Raw genomic sequence first — 18,350 nt, forward strand, 5'->3', positions numbered from 1 at the left:
TCAGAAACTGTAGGTTGGGAAGAAGTTAGAGAGATCAGATGGAGAAGACCACGAGATGATTAAAACACAAGAATGACTCTTAAATTTGAGGTTTTGGGAACTGGAAACTAATGTAAATCAGCAAGAAAAGATATGATGAGCATGGATGACTTTGTGTGGGACAGGATAGAGGCCACAAAGTTTCAGCTGTTATAGATTATCAAGTATCGATAAGAGGCTGCAATTGCCATTTTATTCTACAATTCTGAATGACTTTCATTCCTATTGGCTTCTCACCAACCAATGAAAATATCAGCTGCTGTACACAGTTCAGTAACATCTTCATTTAGAGATCAGCAAAGATTCTATAGAAAGAAAATAATAGTTAATCCAGTGACCACCATGAAAAATGTTGTTTGTTCCAAATAAACTACTGTGTTCTAGTGCTTGAACAAATGGATAGCTGATGCACAATCAACAAGGATATGAAAAGCAACCAATCACTCCTAATGCATCAGCAATGCCAAGTCCAAACAGATTTTGATAGAGACAATTGCAGTAATTTCATTTTCATATCAAACTTTCCTTCTGTGTAAATAGATGATAGCAATATTACTACTTGAGCGTGTGTGTTTCGACAAATAATTTCACAGGGAAGCTGTATTATCTTTTCTTGAAGTTTCACTTTATTTGGGTTTTATTTTCCAGTTTCATCTAAATAATACACTTTCATTGATTGAAAGATTGCAAAGACAATATACTTTTTCTATTAAAATTGTACCATAATCATGACTTAATCTTAAAAATCCTGAAGGCATTAAATATCTAGGAATGTAAATTATTTTTAAGAATGTGCTTATACAGCAACATTGAAGTTTTATTGCACGTGCCAATGAGATTATAAATTTTAAAACCATTATCATCTTCTGATCATAGCTATCAAGTTCTGTATTATTTCAAGTATTCAGTCCTTTATGCTCAATCTGGAGTTTAAACTTTATTCACCTGGTAGAGCATACAATTTAGCTAATGGAGAATTACCTTCTGATCCTTTCACATATAGCCCTGAAACATAAATCTGAAGTGAAATGTTTATGCCAACTTTCTAATACAATTATATTTGCATAACACTTGACAGTCACAAGATCTATTTTCTGTTCTAATCTAATTAGCAAATGTTAACACTTGTTATAACCATAAACACAGTACAAACATTAACAGGATGAATGTCGTAAATGAGCAATGTAGTAATGTTTTGTGCTGTGTCAGTTGACTGACAGAGGTTTACATTAGTATAAGTTATTTTAGAAATAGACTACATAAATGCAGACAGCACAAACCGTTGCCTTTTTAAAACTGTCTTATCTGAAACTAATATCAACTATAATTAGCTTAGATTAGTATTCTTAGATCATTAAATAAGCTTTCTGAAAAAAACTATGTAAAAGTACAAATGGGTTAAGACAAAAAAAACACAGTTTTTAAGTTCTGTCACATTGAACTCACTACAAACTGGATTGCTTGGTGTTTTTCTTCAATTATTTTGTGCTTTTATAATCCTTTGTTGAAGTAAACATATTCCACTCCAGGACTGGCCTCTCGAACTTTACCCTGAATATCGTGCTCAAGACGGCTCACAGACATAGAGCTGTAAGAAATTAAATAAAAGGCATCTCAAGACAGTTAAAATACATAATTCCCATAAATTGTCTAAATATCAATGAAAAGCCAGGTATGTAATTTTCATTAACATTATTCATCATCCTGCTTCAATCCCTTTCCTGCATCATTCAGCTAGTTGGAACAACAAATCAGATTCTTTTTTTTAAATCTATCCAGTTATAGTCTGAGAATCATCTGAAGTGCTTTGTACCCTTCACTCTCATGCTACTATGTCAGTCTTGTCTGAAGAACCCATCGTTGGTCCTTTCCTCTTTCTTATTTACCACCCTTCAGCAATCTCATCCAAAAGCAGAGTATCAGCTTCCACAAGCTGCAAAGTTTTGGATATCTTCAAATTTATGAAGACTAGAACTTGAGACTGGCCAGGAGTGCATTGAAATGAGAGTAGAGAGGCGAGATAGCCATCTCACCTCTCCACTCTCAGTCCTGATGCAGGGTTTCAACCCAAAACATTGACAATTTCTTCCACTTGTACAATACCCATGCTACTTCATGACTACTAGCACTATCACCTATCTTGATATCAGACTGTCAGACTGCTTATCCAAAATCCAGCACTGGATGAGTATATATTTCCTCTACCCATACACTGACAACATCAAATTCATTTTCTTTGGTTCTCATCACAAATACCAATTCATAGCAGCCGACCATGCCTCAGCATAGTAACAGAGGCTGAAAAGACAATTTGTAGCCTTTGTGTTGAATTTGACCTTGGAATGAGTTTATGATCACAAAACCATACCATCTCAAGATACACTTCCAGCCCTATATCATCCAGTTCCACCCTTGCCTCAGCCTTGTTACTGAAACCCTCATCCATGCTTTTGTAACTTCTAAAACTGATCATTTCAGTGCATGATGGAGACACAAGAGACTGCAGATGCTGGGATCTGGAGCAACAAACAATCTGCTGGAGGAACTCAGCTGGTCGAGCAGCATCCGTGGGAGGAAAGAAACTGTCAACATTTTGGGTCAAAATCCTGCATCAGGACTGAGAGTGGAGAGGTGAGATGGCCATCTCGCTTCTCCACTCTCATTTCAATGCACTCCTGGCCAGTCTCTCAAGTTCTAGTCTCCATAAATTTGAAGATATCCAAAACTTTGCAGCTTGTATCCTAGTTTGCTTGAAGTTTTGCTCATTCACTAACCTTGTACTGTTGACCTATGTTGGCTCCCATGAGTAAAGCTTTAATTTTAAAATAAAATTTTCCAAATTTCTCCATAACTTTGGCCATGATTTTTCTACATTTGCCCTCTTCAGCATGCATAATTTCATTTCCTCCACTACTGTGTTGAAGCTATCTGTTCTATCTACCGAGACACATACAAGCATTCCTTTCTGCTTTGAACAGTGCAGATGGTATAGAAACTTATGAATCAGATAATGAGCTATTTTATTATGGAACTCTTAGACTCAACCATGGTGTTGATATTTAAGACTGTCGTGGTGGGAGACAAGACTGGGCTTTCTCCTGCTCAAGATGCTTATTACCTTACACTTACAATACACAAATATACAATATACCATTGCATTTCAGTCCTGGACTTTATCCAGATTTGAAGATAGCTAACTTGATCTGCTTTATTATCAAAAGTTTGCATATGGAGCTGAGTGGTGAAAGCAATAAATTTTTCACCATCTGATCTTGTCATAGGTGAAGAAAAGTATTGTTAAATAGTGATATAACTGTAAGAGGATATTTCCTCAGGAACTCAGGAGAATCTCACTGCCTCTCCACTCTGCTTTGGAGCACAGACAACCACAAGACTATCGATTACAGCTCAGCATTCAACACTATTATTCCCTCAGTACTAATAACCAAGCTTCAAAACCTGGGCCTCTGCACCTCCCTCCACAACTGGACTTCCTCATCTGGAAACCACAGTCAGTGCAGATCGGCAATAACATCTCCTCCTTGCTGACTGTCAACACAGGCGCATCTCAAGGATGCATGCTTAGCCCACTGCTCTACTCTCTCTACACTCATGACTGTGTGGCTAAGCACAGCTCAAATGTCATCTGTAAATTCACCAACGACACCACTGTTGTTGGCAGAATCTCAGATGGTGACGAGGTGGCTTACAGGGGTGAGATAGATCAGTTGGTTGAGTGGTGTTGCAACAACCTCACACTCAATGTCAGCAAGATCAAGGAACTTCAGGAAGGGGAAGTTGGGAGAACACACAACTTGAGGGGTCAGCGGTAGAAAGTGTCAGCAGCTTCAGGTTCCTGGCCGTCAACATCTCAGAGGCCCAACACATTGGTTCTATCACAATTTATAAAATATAATTTACATTCTATCTATCCTGGGCCCAACACATTGGTTCAATAACAAAGGTGGCACGCCAGCAGCTCTACTTTGTTAGGAGTTTGAGGAAATTTGGTATGTCACCAAAGACTCTTACAAATTTCTATAGATGTATGGTGGAGAGCATTCTGACTGGTTGCATCACAGGCTGGTATGGAGGCTCCAATGCACAGGATCGCAAAAGGCTGCAGAGGGTTATAGACTCAGCCAGCTCCATCACAGACACAACCCTCCCCACCATCGAGATATCTTCAAGATGCGGTGCCTCAAGAAGGCGGCATCTATCTTTAAGGACCCTCACCATTCGGGACATGCCCTCTTCTCGTTACTACCATCAAGGAGGACGTACAGGAGCCTGAAGATCCACACTCAATGATTCAGGGACAACTTCTTCCCCTCAGTCATCAGGTTTCTGAACAATCCATGAACACTACCTCATTATTCCTTTTTTTATGCACTATTTATTTTTGTAAGTTATAGATTTTTATGTATCTGCACTATACTGCTGCCACAAAACAACAAAGTTCATGTCATATGTCAGTGATAATAAATCTGATTCTGAATTCCTGCAGTGATGTCTTGGAGCTATGATGACTTTGACAACCATTGCCATCTGTCTATCATATACGATTCCAGCATCTGGAGGGTTTATCTTTTGATCTCCTTTACCACCTGGTCAAATACTGCCTCTCAACTCTCATTTGGCATTCCGACCTTATGTTCAGATATGGGCCATGACATGAAGTGTACAGATGAATTGTTCTGCCAGGATTTGAACTTTGGAGTAGATTATTTGTGAATATTTATAGTTATATGGCACAACTGAAATAGTGAGATTGTCAATTCCTGGTCAGTAATTTAACATAAGGAAAATAACTTCCACAATTTTAAAACTGGAAATAAAGGGAGAGTAATGTTGGAGAAATGCTTTTTATAGAGCCATGACATGCAAATTAAGGCAGCCGTGGCTAAAAAGCAAATTAGGCATCATTATGTCACATTTTTTTTTGACAAGTGACACTAAAACAGAATGAAATTACAGAGTTGAGATTCTAACCTTTCTAAATTTATTGCTTCCAGTATTTTTGACTGGTTGAAATCTCAGGTCACTCCTACAGGCAAGCCAATTCTCCCTATGAATTAAAGGCTTTACCTGAACAATTCGAGGTAATCGGCAAAGGTAGAGATGAAAAGAATTTCAATGTATCAGATTAAGAGATTCCTTTGCCTCGATCAAAAGTAATAGTTAACTCTGAGGTGGCCCATCTTAAAAATTTGCCAGGTATTACATGGGATAGAAGAAATGAATAATAAGACAGTAGATGAATCTGTGCTAAAGATAATTTTAAGGGTAATCTGACTGATGTACATAAAACAATGAAGAAAATCTACAGGATATACAAGAATGACTGTCTCCTCCTGGATAGAACTTAGAACAAAGGGATGCAGTTTAAATAGAAAGATCTTGCATTTATTTAGCATCTTTACACAACCTCATGATCCCAGTTATTAGTTATGAAATTGTTTTTGAAGTGTAGTTACTTTATAATGTAGGATCATAAAAAGAGTCATTTAATAATAAATGTGAAACATTTTTGCACATTAAAGTGATGCATGTGGAATCCACTTACCCCTGACAGAGTAACTATTAAGGCTTTATAATGAGGGCACTTGTATTTGGAATTAAAGAAAATGGAGAAGCCACAAATGTCAAAAGGAGCCAATTTAATAAAACTAAATTTAGAATCAGCTGTGAAATACAGGTCAGAAGTTATGTGTAGATTGGACCTGTGTCAGGTTCCATTTATTTGCTCTGGTACCAGCCTACTCATGGCAAAATATATTGAATTCATTTTCTCATGTTTCCATGGTGGATCTCTGGACCACTAATCTCATGACATTAACACTACAATGGGCCTAATCGAGCTGGACTCAGGCCACTGTTTGGATTTGCTACTCAAGGGCCCTGCCTACTGTACTTGCCTGGTCTGGATATGGAGGGGCATATAAGCTGACACCCCACTACTGGGTGGTGAAACCAGTGGAGGCCCTGTTCCCAGAATGAACTGCTACCTTTGACAAGGCTGGGAATGGAACTTCTCCATCCTGTCACTTCAAGGTTTTGTAATAGTTTTTAAATGTATGATATTCAGTGACATTTAAAAGTTATTAATAACACATCAAAACACCTATTTATTTTAACTATTTCTTCAATCTCCAGTCTGGAATTTTCATTAAAATGCATGGTGATTTCTATCCTACACCAGCTCTGTCTGGCCTAGATTGTGAAGGAGAATTTCTCAGCATGGTGCCAGGGAATCCCAGCACAACTGGGCTCCGCTGTTTGATTCCAGATGATCGGTACACCGAATTGTGTCAGTCAGCTCGTGCCTGACTTAGTGGGTCGATGCAAGTCTAGGAGTTACTTACCTGGCAGCAGCTAAATGCTGGTGGATCCCTTTGGAACTGCCAGCCACAGCCAGCACAATTCTACATATCTGGAACTCCAGAGTGCAATCTATGTTTAATAAATACCAGTTGCTATGGTCGGTGTTCCCCTATTCTTAAATGACACTTTCCTAGCTCCAAAGATTACACACCATCTTACTGATCCATTAATCAATTTGTTCCATACTTCTCAGGTGTATTTTAGTCAGCTTGTTGAGTATTAATAATTCTGAAAAGCAAAACAGATCACCACTGAAACGTTTGAATGGTTTCACCAGAAAGCCAAAAGGTAAAGCAAAATGGAGCAGAACCTAAGGAAAGGTGACACAGTGGTGCAGCTAGTAGAGCAGCCTCACTGCTCCAGCGATCTAACCATTCTCCACCTGACTGCAAGGGGACACTCATTTTGCTTCCACGTCACTGAGACATGCAGATTAGTAATTTAATTGGGCAATGTAAAGTGCACCTAACGTATAGGCAAGTACAGTAAAACTTATGTAATCCCCTAACCAACTGTTCAGAAATCCCAGCGGTTCGGCAGCTGACTCACCGGGGCCCCAATTCCCACAGTCTCTTTAAAATGATCAATGTTCCGTTTCCATGCTTACATGAAACTTTTTGGTTCCACTATGAAGTTTATTATAATACTGTGTAAAAATGTGTTGGGGAATTAATCGAATCTACTAGTCCGGGACTAAAGTCCCGAACGTGCTGGATTATTGAAGTTTTACTGTAGTAGAATCTGTGAAGCGTTGATGGGAATGTAGGGAGAATAAATTATGGGATTAGTGTAAATGGGTGCTTCACTATCAACACGGAGTCAGTGGGCTGAAAGGTTTATTTCCATGCTGTATGACTCAAACTTTAATTCTTAACATTCATACAAGTATAAAAGTATGCATAGAAATTCTTAAGATGTAAAATCTTACCAAGCATGATGCACATGAACTGGTTTCTTACCTTTTTTGTGGAAACAATGCACAACAAAGAGGTGTAGCAAATACCAAGCTGTAATAAGAAAGATCAGCAAAAATTAAAGTGGACAAAAAAAAAAATCAAAGGTTTTCCACCATAAATTTCTTGCACAGTGCATCTGAAATAGCCCAATATTAATGCTATCAAGGAAAGAAAAATTTAAAATTCAATTAAGATTTTTGATCACAATTGTATTTCTGAACAAACATTGTTTAACTTCACCAAAGAATGTTTTAAGTATTGGTGCAAGACTTTACATATACACCTAATAATACTTATCGCTAATATTTTAATACTAACTTTGTCAGAATTGTTTTGCTATTTTATGGGAGGCTGGTCCAGCATGGGGAGTAGTACATCAAATGGCAATGTAACACAAGAGAGGATAGATCAGCAGTGGAGTAGAAGAAGAAACAGAATCTAAAAGATAATAGTCACTTGAGCTTTGTACAAACCAGCAGAGGGTCAAATTGAGGAGACTGTTGAATGTCTTGCTCAAAGGATGGGATATGGGAAATAAGTTTTTGAATTTTGGAATACTGGCATAAACACTAGATAAAGGAGGGAAGTACTCCATTAGGAAGAGCTCTGTTTAAAACAAGATGTAATCAATGCAAATACGGCTTTAAACTAGAATGGTGGGTCTGGTAACAGGATGGAAGGGTGAGAGTTTGGAAGTAGCAATTGGTGGGTTGGTAGGTGCAGGAAAAGTTTTAGGCAAGGTGAAGTCAATAAATTTAACAATTCAAGGACATTTAACAGTGTAATGTTCAGGGCAATAATAAACAACGTGAAGCACAAGAGTATTGACTGTTTATTGGTGATGATGCATTAATGAATAAAGACCAAATTATGAGGTAAAATTGTAAAATGGCAATAGTAAAGGCCTTTTACTGGAAGCATTTACAAGACGACAGGCTTGTTAGTGGCACAAAATGCAGTAAAGGAGTTTGAGCTAACTAAAGCTAAAGAAGAAATATTGTAGTGTACCTGATATTTTGAAGACAGAAACCAAATGGAAAAGAGAGTAACACTGCCAGAAAGAATGGCATAAATATGTTATTAAGGAAGGATCTTGTTCAGAATATCAGTAAGTGGGATTGATATGGAAGGAAGAAAAATTACAAGGAACAGAAACATGCTGGTGGGGTGGAGTTGTTGGGAAGAAGTTGTGTGGAATAACTTTAATAATGTCCCACAATATAGTCAAGAAACTGGGTGCCTGTAAGAAGAGTCATGAAATAGCATTTATATGGGCTAGGCAACTTAAGAATTCAACAATAAAAACATCCAATGGAAGCCCATTTTATTTAATTTTCAGTTCGGGATATGATACTGGCTAAGAGGGAGGAAAGCCTCCATGCTTGCCCTTGCTGGAAATGTTAAGTGCACTTATATCACCTCCTTTCCCATCCTATTCCAGTTGAAAATGGCTAAGCAAGCATCAAAACTGTGAGCTTGTTGGTCTGTGGGATATAAAAGTACATTTTACACAACATGTGCCCTCAAGTTATTTAGAGGAATAGTAAGGTTATTTAGTTCCCATTGGGAAGATATCAAAGCCTGAGAACACATACCACCAGGCTCAAGGACAGCTTCCATCCCACTGTTATAAGACTCTTGAACATACCTCTTATACGCTAAGTATGAACTCTTGATCTCTCAACCTACCTCGTCATGACCCTTACACTTTGTCTCCCTGCACTCTCTCTGTAATTGTAAATACTATATTCTGCATTTTTGTTTTTACCTTTTCTACTATGTATGAATGAATGAAATAATCTGTCTGGATGGCATGCAAACAAAAGCGTTTCACTATATCTCGGTACATGTGACAATAATAAACTAATTATCAATTAGTTATATTGGCAGCACATGGCAAGTCTTTACTATTGTGAAACCAGCTTCTGATCTAGTTAGTATTCTATGAAAATATGTTAATATGTGTTTACAACATCAATTTTGAGCAGTCTTCAGCTTCTGTAATGCTTTTTAATAATAAATCTACAGAGTGAAATACTTAGACTCAAGACAGATTTAACAAAAAAAATCCACACAGAACACTTAACAGTAAATGAGGTAATACATTTAGGTAAGATAAAAGAATAAATATGAACTAATTGGCTCAATTTTAATCAGCAAGTAAAACCAGAGGGATCAAGCACAAATATTTAAACGTGGCAGTAAAGGTTGAGAAGGCTGTTTGAGCATATAGGATCTTTTGCTTTAATAACAGAGGATTATACAAAAGCAAAAAATTTATGGTAAGCTTTTACTGCTTAGGCTTTAGATGAAGCACTGTGTTCAATTTTGGTTAATAATTTAGGAAGTACGCAGAGTGCTTTTCTAGAGTTGTACTAGTGTTGAGGAATTTCTGATATATAGGACAGGTCAAAGTAACTAGTGTTCTCATTACAGCAGAGAAGGTTATGATAAAGATTTGAAAGAGGTGCTCAAATTCATTAAATATTTTGGCAAGAAGAAAGGAGAAATTGTTTCCAGTGATAGATGGGTTGGTAAGCAGAAGACTGACTGAGGGCAACAGGCAAAGGAACAAGAAGCCAAGTGAAGAAAAATGTAATGCAGTAAGTTATAGTGATCCGAAATACATTAACAAAGGGTGATAGAATAAGATTCAAGAAAATTTTAACAAATACGTGAAAGTGAGAAAAATAATAAGGATCTGGGGAAACAGCCAGGGAGAGATGAATTGGTTACCTCCAGCTCAGATTAATCCCCTTCTTCTGCGTAACATCATTTCATAATATTATAATAATTTATGATTTTATAATAAAAACTTTTCCTCTTTTTCTAATTGCTATTCATAAATAAGAAAACCACAAAGAAAAACAAAAAATAGAGAAATATGGTGCTGGAGCAGTGAATAAATTACTGGACTAGTAATTTATGGACTTGGATTAACAATCTAGAGATACAAGTCCAAATCTCATCATGGCAGCTATGGAATTTAAATTCAGTTAAATATACGTTGTTAAAAATAAACCGTGCCTTAGTAAAGATGAACACAAATTTACTGGATCCACTAACATCTTTCAAGGGAGGAAGTCTGCCACACATAACTCATAACTCTCGAGCTGTGGCAATATGGTTGACTCTTAAATGTCTTCAGAAACAAGCCACTCAACTAAATTGTAGGGTTTCAAGAAAATGGGTAACCACCACCTTATCAAGGCCAACTGGGGACAACAATGAATGCTGGCCTTGCCGGTAACACCTATGTCCCCAAAAAAATGGCTCATGCTCCCCAATTTGCTCTTGCCTGGAATCACTACCAGTGGTGTATCCATGCCAGTATTTACCTGAGATAGATGCAAAGGGCTTATTTTGATGACCCCCTGCATCCCAGACTCCAGTAGTACGGTCTGGAGGCAGCTGGACTTCAGGTGATATACTAAGAATACCCTGCCTTCGTATGCTCTTAACAGGAATGCGACTTCTGGGAAAGCTGAGGGTGGGGCTTTGTCAATTGTAAAATTTGGCATTGCTTTCAATAGTCTTTGAATCTGGAGACATACAAAACCTATTAAAAATGAAGTTTTGTTATTTTTAAAGTATTAAGTTAAACCAATAAACTAAAGCAAAATCATTACCCTATAATTCTCCTTAAAACTAATAGGATCCCAGACAGAATCCAAGAGGTAATTCCCTAGCATTATGCTGGGAAATCCCAGCAAGACTGGGCAGTGGAGCAAACCAAAAGATTCACTTCAAAACCGATTTAACACAAAACTTACTGTTCAAAGTTTATTTTATCTTTTAGGTTGGTGATGAATTTATTCAAGATAGAAATCCTCCATTAAAAACTACTAATTGGACTAACCTTTATCTGCCATCAATTTAGAACTACTACAGCTAAGGGAGATTTCAAAATTCTTCTACTCACCAGATTCCTACCAAACCCACTTGAATTGGTGCACTCATCCATGGGAATCTCTACAAAAATGAAAAGAACAACAACCTTGTAAATACCAGGACTGCAAAAGTATTTAATTACCTCTAACAGAATATCAACAAGGTTGCTAAGTTTTGCACTGTAGACATAGGATCAGACAGAAGCAAGCATTAAATCATCAATGGTAAGATAATTTTTGAATGAACTGGTCAGTTAAAACATTATTGTAAATATACCACGGCAGACAAAGGGAAAAGTTTTCTTTGAAACTTTTACTCAATCTTTTCCTTCCTAATGTTCTCCCCTACCCTTATGAAACGGTTTCCTTCTTCAAGCATGACTATGGATGCCTATTTTATCCAGTATATGATCATTCTCAGTACATGTTTAAATATTTACACAAGTGGGGCAGATTCATAAAATCTGTATCATGTACATTTTACATATCAAATGACACATCTTGGAAGTGATTTTTATAAAAGGAAAGAAAATGGAAGGCCAAAAGGATCATGCATTCTTTGGCTTTCTCACATGCAAGCCAAGGAAAGCATAATCCTTTTGGCCTTCTCACAAAGTATTCTCTAATGGTTTGAAAGTAATTTCATCAGGTAAAGAGAATAATAAAACACTTAATTTGGAGTATTTATGAAGATTTATTGCTTCAAATAATTGCAATTTTCATTGAAAAATCACCATGTTCAAATCAACTAGGTCTGCGTTATCGAGTTGTAGCTGAAGTCCTCAATTGCTAGACAAAGTATTCCTGGAAAATAATAGGCACTGTGCACCACAGTCATTATTTTACTTTCTGATATGCTTTCTCCAAAGAAGATGGCACAGTGCCAGCTGACTGTAGAATTAAGTCAATGTGCAGAGATTTGAATTTCCTTTATCATGCACCATAGTTTTATTATAATCTGTATCAATAAAATACAGGCTTTTATCTCTCCCTTCAGATACAAGGCCACCAACTAAGAGCTTAGCAAAACAAGAATCACAATTATATTTATTTAATCCACTGCATTGAATATCATCATTGCACAAACGTTCAATACTATTATGCTAGTAAAGCACATTTCTATTCTCTTTTGATTTGAAAGTTAGGAACAGGTATTTATGTGCTATAGGCTCAAATATTCCCTTTGTACAATGTCCCAATAATTTAAATTTCTCTTGGAAATGGTTTCACCTACATTGTACACACTATGGATAACTTATGAAACTTTTTAATTTTAGTTCATAAAATATTTCATTTAATCTTAAGAATAAAAAAATCACTCGTGTATTGAATAAACAGCTTGATTGTTGTTTCTTTCAAAGTAGCAGCAAAATGAATATTGCTGAACATTGTAGAATGATGAATAATTCAAAAGACAACCTCAAAACACTTACTTTTAAAAAGGCTTTCCTTTCCAGTGTATTCATTATAAATGGAGGTATAGCTAAAAATAAAAAAAAGCCCATTTACTACATTGTTCACAATTAAAACAAAATCAGCATTAGCTTTTTGGAACAATATGATTCAATCTTATTTTGGATTTAAATTCAACAAAATGGTTGCAAATAAAATGTACAGTTGGCATTTACAACAAGTTGTTTGGCACCCTAAAAATAAAATGATTTGATTTTATAGAATTTTACAACCTTTGGTTAAAAATTTATGAAATGTAATACTATGGTCAGGATAACATTTGTTTTCCAGTTTTCACTTACCAGCTGGAGGCATTTGTAGCCTTAACATTCAACTATTAAGATGGGTAGGAATCACAATAGCTCATAAAACTATGTTAGTATAGGTATTTAATTGATACTGTACTTCAAGACTGTCAAGGGTAGATAGATTACCATTCACAATGAACAACTGCAATCCAAAAACTGTATGGGAATTTTGCCACTTGTTTCTTCATACCCCCAATCATCCTTGTAATTCTGTACAAGTGAGGTAACTTTCCTAATCAAGATGAATCAGTAATTGTTCTTCTATTTTTAATTGATTCTAATTTATCTTTAATTGGTCTCTTTTGTTTTTAATGCAAATCTAGTGGTGAATGTGGTACAATAAAAAAATAAACTTTTCAGAATGGGGTTAAAGCTCAGTAAAGGAACACATGGCAAATAATGGGAAGAAAAATAACAAGCACTGTATTTTTCTTTGTTAATTCTCCAAAGCTTAGATTTAGAATTGCATTAACTTTTCTTCCTAATTCTTTGTTGAGCTGGGCGCTGAGCTATGATTGACTCAATGGTTCCTACTAATGCTCATCCAATTACTTTGGTGGTCTGTATGTTTTATTCTCATCTCCGATAAACCATCCTTTACCTCCTTTTTCTCCCCCCGAATTTATAGGGTATCTCAGGGCAACAATCCAGAAGTACATAGTGTTAACTTTATTTGATAATGCTCCTGTGATGTACCTTGTGACATTTTGCTATTTTCAAAAGGTATTACAAAAGGTATTAGTTGTTATGTTATAGTTGAGGATAGACTCTACTGCTAGATTTTTACTATCTTATGCAAGATCAGATTTTTAAAACTAGTTTATCAACCAGAACCAGTGGGATATGCCCACAGAATTTACTTGAGTTTGAATGACACCCAAAGCTGACCTCCTGAATTGCAGTATCTTTAAAGCCATTAGCAACTATTAAATCTATCAATGTCTGCTAAATATAGTGGCAAGCCAACATCTGTAAATACAAAATCCAGATGAAAACAAACAAGACCAAAAAAATAATTGGGTTAAAAAGTTCCTATAGTCAAATTGGAAATGAATTATGCTATTAGCTTCCAAATCATGACTTGATACACATTTATCAGTGCGTTAAGTCACCATGACATTTACTCACAGTAAAAGTGAAGTATACGTTTCAAATAACAAACAATAACACTAAGTATGCTTCAGTCTCATATAAATGCAAGTCCTCATGGCCACAACACATTGTGCAAATAACTAACAGAACAAAAATGTGCTGACCGGAGTACAAGAAGTCAGCTTGTTGTAACTATTTGCTTTTAGTACTACTGACCCATGCCAGGAGCAGCCATGAGAATCCTAGAGATGATTACTTGTACAATAGCCTGTTGAGCAGCTTTTGTTGATTCTCCTAGTCGGTTGCCATTCTCATCTGTTATTGGTATTCCATGTTTCAATTCTCTATGGAATAAAAATATATTATTGCTATTTCCAGAATGTTTAAACTCTGTATTCCAAACTGCAAAACAACATTTTTCTCCACATAGAAAGCTTTCTTTATTTTGTTTTGCAGCACAGTAGCTAGTTTATCATTTATGCTTATGAGCATACAATGTAAACATAAAGAAAGTTTAGATGAATGCTTTTTCTGTGCTCTCTCAAGCCATTACCCATATCCTGATGTACTGGAAATAGCTTACTTTTCAGCAATATAAACCTATGTAAACTTACATAACTTTTCAAAAAGATTTAATTTTCAAAAAAAGTTAATTTTAAAAAATTTACTGCTCATCATTATACCTTTATCCTTGCTTCAAAAATACACCATATTCAGTGTGTGGCCAAGATGGCTTTTGGTAAATCAACCAATGATAAACAAGGTGCTGAAAAGTGCTTTCAGTAATTTAAATCACACTCTTCTGAAAAACATTTTGTTTGTGTTGTAAGGTAAATAAAACTACACAATAAATAGGATGTCAGTTTTATTTTTACAAAGGGGAAATACAAGATTAAAACTGTTGGCACTCCCTCCACATAGCCAACAATGGGAGGCTTAAAAAGGGCAAACATCGATTTAAAAAATGTCTTCAATCAAAAAATCCTCTATGGATGTCCCTCCCTCCCAGTAAACAGGTCCATTCTAAACAAAGGAAAGATTATTATTTACAAAACACAAATGCCGATCTTAAGAGTTTATGTAGCATTCACATTCCTTTACAGTATCAAGGATGTCTATGTTATTTTCTTCAATTTTCATTGTTCCTTTAATGAAAAGGAAAGTCAACAGGACAGCTACCATTATTCTGCTACATTCTTCTTAAAGGTAGAGGAATTGTCCACAATGATTTCATTGAAATGCAACATCTGTGCTAAATGTCTCCCACTGCAGCAAAGCCAAAACTGAATACTATAATGATGCATTATGCTGTGCCACCCATAGGATCATTTCATTTTTAAATGTGTGCTTACAGCTACTGAAAACCTTACCTCTGTCTCATCAAAGGAATATTTATACAGTTGGCAGCAGCTACTGCAGCAAATGGAACAAAGCGTCCTATTAGAGGTGTCACACGCTGCATGGAATAAAAGGATCCCTAATTATTTCCTTCACAAGAAAATCTACAAGAGGTATCATTCTAAATCCTTATTAATTACATCTAAGTAAATGTTTCAAAATTGCTACATATAAATAAATGTTACTAAATGACTAAATCTTCATCTCCCGAATAATTTCCCTTACACATATTAATAGTTTCTTACCAAACATAAAAAATTAATTACTAAAGGAATCATATCCAGAGCCCTGGGAATTTGGAGTCTTTCCATTTTGTATTTTCAAATAATAGTGATGAAAGAGTGAACAACATTTTGTTTTGCTGCACAATGGCACTAAATATTCTGACGTCCAAATTATACCCAGATTTTAGTATTTATTTAGGTTATCTTAAACTGTAAAACCACAATAGACTTCTGTCAGCTGTCATTAATTCCAATTAACCCAGGTCTCAAATATTCAAATTAAGGAAAGGTAGATTTAAACAATTTAAAGAGCTAAAGGAATTGAATAGATTTTACTTTAATACTTTTTCTTGCATTGATGCTCATATGCTTAGAATGTAAATAAGCAGATTTTTTCCATTATTCATTCCTGGCTAAAAGTCATCCATGGCATCGTTAATATTTATTGACCATCCAGGAACTACTCTCATAAAAGTGGTGTACAGCTTCTTTGAATTGTTGAAATCTGGAGGAAGTCCCCCGAGTCAAACTGGTGTGCAGCTTGGAAGGTAACTTGACAAAGGTGGTATCCATTGCACTTGCTGCCTCTTTCCCTGTAAGTGGCAAAGATCATGGACTTGGGAGCTGTTGTTGAAGAGTTAATGCAGTGCATTATTGCAGCCACAGAATCTTAGTGGGGGAGCAAGTGAATGATTAAGCTGTTGTTTTTAATATTTAGAGCAGAAGGATTAGGTACCAATAAAGCAGACTGCTTTTGTTAGATTGACTGAAACTTCTTGAGTGGTGTTGGAGTGGTTCTCATCCAAGCAAGTGGAGAGTATTCCCATAATGCTTCTGAATTCCACCTGAAAAGACTTTTGAGAGTCAGTTATTATATCGTAACCATCCTTTAATATGCTTTTGTAGCCATAACGTTTATGTGGCTGGTCAGACTTTCTTTTGGTTAAGTGACAAGCATGCTTTTCAGGATTCAGTGACAGCAATGCCTTTGAAAATTATGGGGAGAAGCTGGACTCCTTTGTGGTGGATATGGTAGTTGCTGGCACTTGTATGTCACTTGCAATTCTAGCCTGTGTCCAGATTTCACAGCATGCAGGCACAAACTACTTAATTTTCTGAGAAGTGGTGAATGCAATCATTAGTGAATAGCCCTATTTCTGACATGGAGGGAAGGTCAATGATGAAGCAGCTGGTTGATTTGGCCCTGGACATCACCCTCAGGAATTTATACAATGATAACCTGTGAATGAGATGATGGATCTCTAACTATCACCAATCTCTCCTTGTACTTTGTACAACACTCATCAATGAAGAAGTATTCCTCCCAGCACCAATGACTTCACTTCACTATCTGAGGCTCCAGGGTACCACAATCAAATGTTTGCTTAATGTCAAGGATAGTCACCTTAAATCTTGAAATTAGCTGATGGGGGTGAGAGGGAGAGGGTAAATTGGATAGAATAGGTTTATACATCCTTTGTGGATAGAAAATATTTGAATAATTTTTTGGATTGTTAGGCAGCTTCCGACGTTTTAGTTGTATATCTACAGCCTGGTTTGTGGTACATCCAATTGTAGAGTACAAGTCTTCATTACAAATGGGATATTTTCAGCTGTTTTTCAACATCTTTTAGTCTATTTCATTCACTCCATAAAGTCTGAATTCTGTGACAGGTGGAGGCTGAGATGGATCCACTTAGCACTTCACTCTGAAGATTGTTTCAAATGCTTTAACATTGTCTCTTGCACTCATGCCATTGAGAATGGGGAAATACAAGAAGCCAGCTTCCTCTAGTAGCTGTTTAATTGGATAAGACCATTCACAAACCTTTGCAACAAGATTTCAGAACTTTAATCTGTTAATTTCTCCACGACCATACTATCTACTAAGACAAATTCACATCTTTACAACGAGGACATCATCTATCATGCATCTCACAAGCTTCACACTAAAGTGAAGCTATTCTGCAGGACAAAGGGGGAACTGTTCAACCTGCATCATTTCCAGTTCAGACTCAAGATCACCCCAACTTCAGTCATCAAGTTCAGGACAAGACACTGGAAAACCTGTACTACTTCCCATGTCTTTGGAGTCACCTCTTAACGAAGGCAGACATTTATAAATTAATTCACCATTGTCTTCAGTGCACCAGCACAGATCAAGACCTCAAATGTGGCATAAAGCCCTGTATATCAGTGATCTTTATCACCCCACTCACTTTCTAGGCTTCTGAGACATAGACTACCTGCAGCAAGGACCTCTGAGCACCAAAGGGACACCATTCATATTGTCCCTACAAAATCCTTCTCATCCACTGGTAGAACACCTAGGCAGCCCTTTAGGATCCTGGATGAATTGCCATCACTTGTGCTCTATGTGTTCCGAGGTGACTGATGTGCCCACCATGTGATCCACAGATTTTAGCACACATGAAACAGGTAGGTGGTATAAGTTGGGAAAGGCTGGACTCCTTTTTGTACTGAATTTCTGTGTGCTCCTGACACTTGCATTTGAGGTGCTCAGTGTTATCCTGAATGGTCCTTCTCCAGTTTGAATGTGATGAGCCAGTGATTTCTAAGAGCCTATGGGAATATTGCAATTTTTCC

At 36.6% G+C, this 18,350-nt stretch overlaps 1 protein-coding gene across 2 annotated transcripts in view; it reads right to left on the reverse strand.

The window, feature by feature from the left end:
* Positions 1 to 652: 652 nt before the first annotated feature.
* Positions 653 to 18,350, reverse strand: part of sfxn1 (sideroflexin 1) — a 45,654-nt gene continuing 27,956 nt past the window's right edge. For both annotated transcript variants that reach the window (XM_052013961.1, XM_052013960.1), the window contains exons 6-11: positions 15,492 to 15,577; positions 14,338 to 14,465; positions 12,703 to 12,752; positions 11,302 to 11,351; positions 7,383 to 7,430; positions 653 to 1,627 (exon numbers count right to left, since the gene is read on the reverse strand). In XM_052013961.1, the coding sequence (XP_051869921.1) occupies positions 1,531 to 1,627; positions 7,383 to 7,430; positions 11,302 to 11,351; positions 12,703 to 12,752; positions 14,338 to 14,465; positions 15,492 to 15,577 (459 nt within the window). In that variant the 3' untranslated portion in view covers positions 653 to 1,530. The remainder of the gene's footprint in view (positions 1,628 to 7,382; positions 7,431 to 11,301; positions 11,352 to 12,702; positions 12,753 to 14,337; positions 14,466 to 15,491; positions 15,578 to 18,350) is intronic.

The sequence above is a fragment of the Pristis pectinata genome, chromosome 4 (genome assembly GCF_009764475.1).
Source record: "Pristis pectinata isolate sPriPec2 chromosome 4, sPriPec2.1.pri, whole genome shotgun sequence".
In the NCBI taxonomy this organism is placed as follows: Eukaryota; Metazoa; Chordata; class Chondrichthyes; order Rhinopristiformes; family Pristidae; genus Pristis; species Pristis pectinata.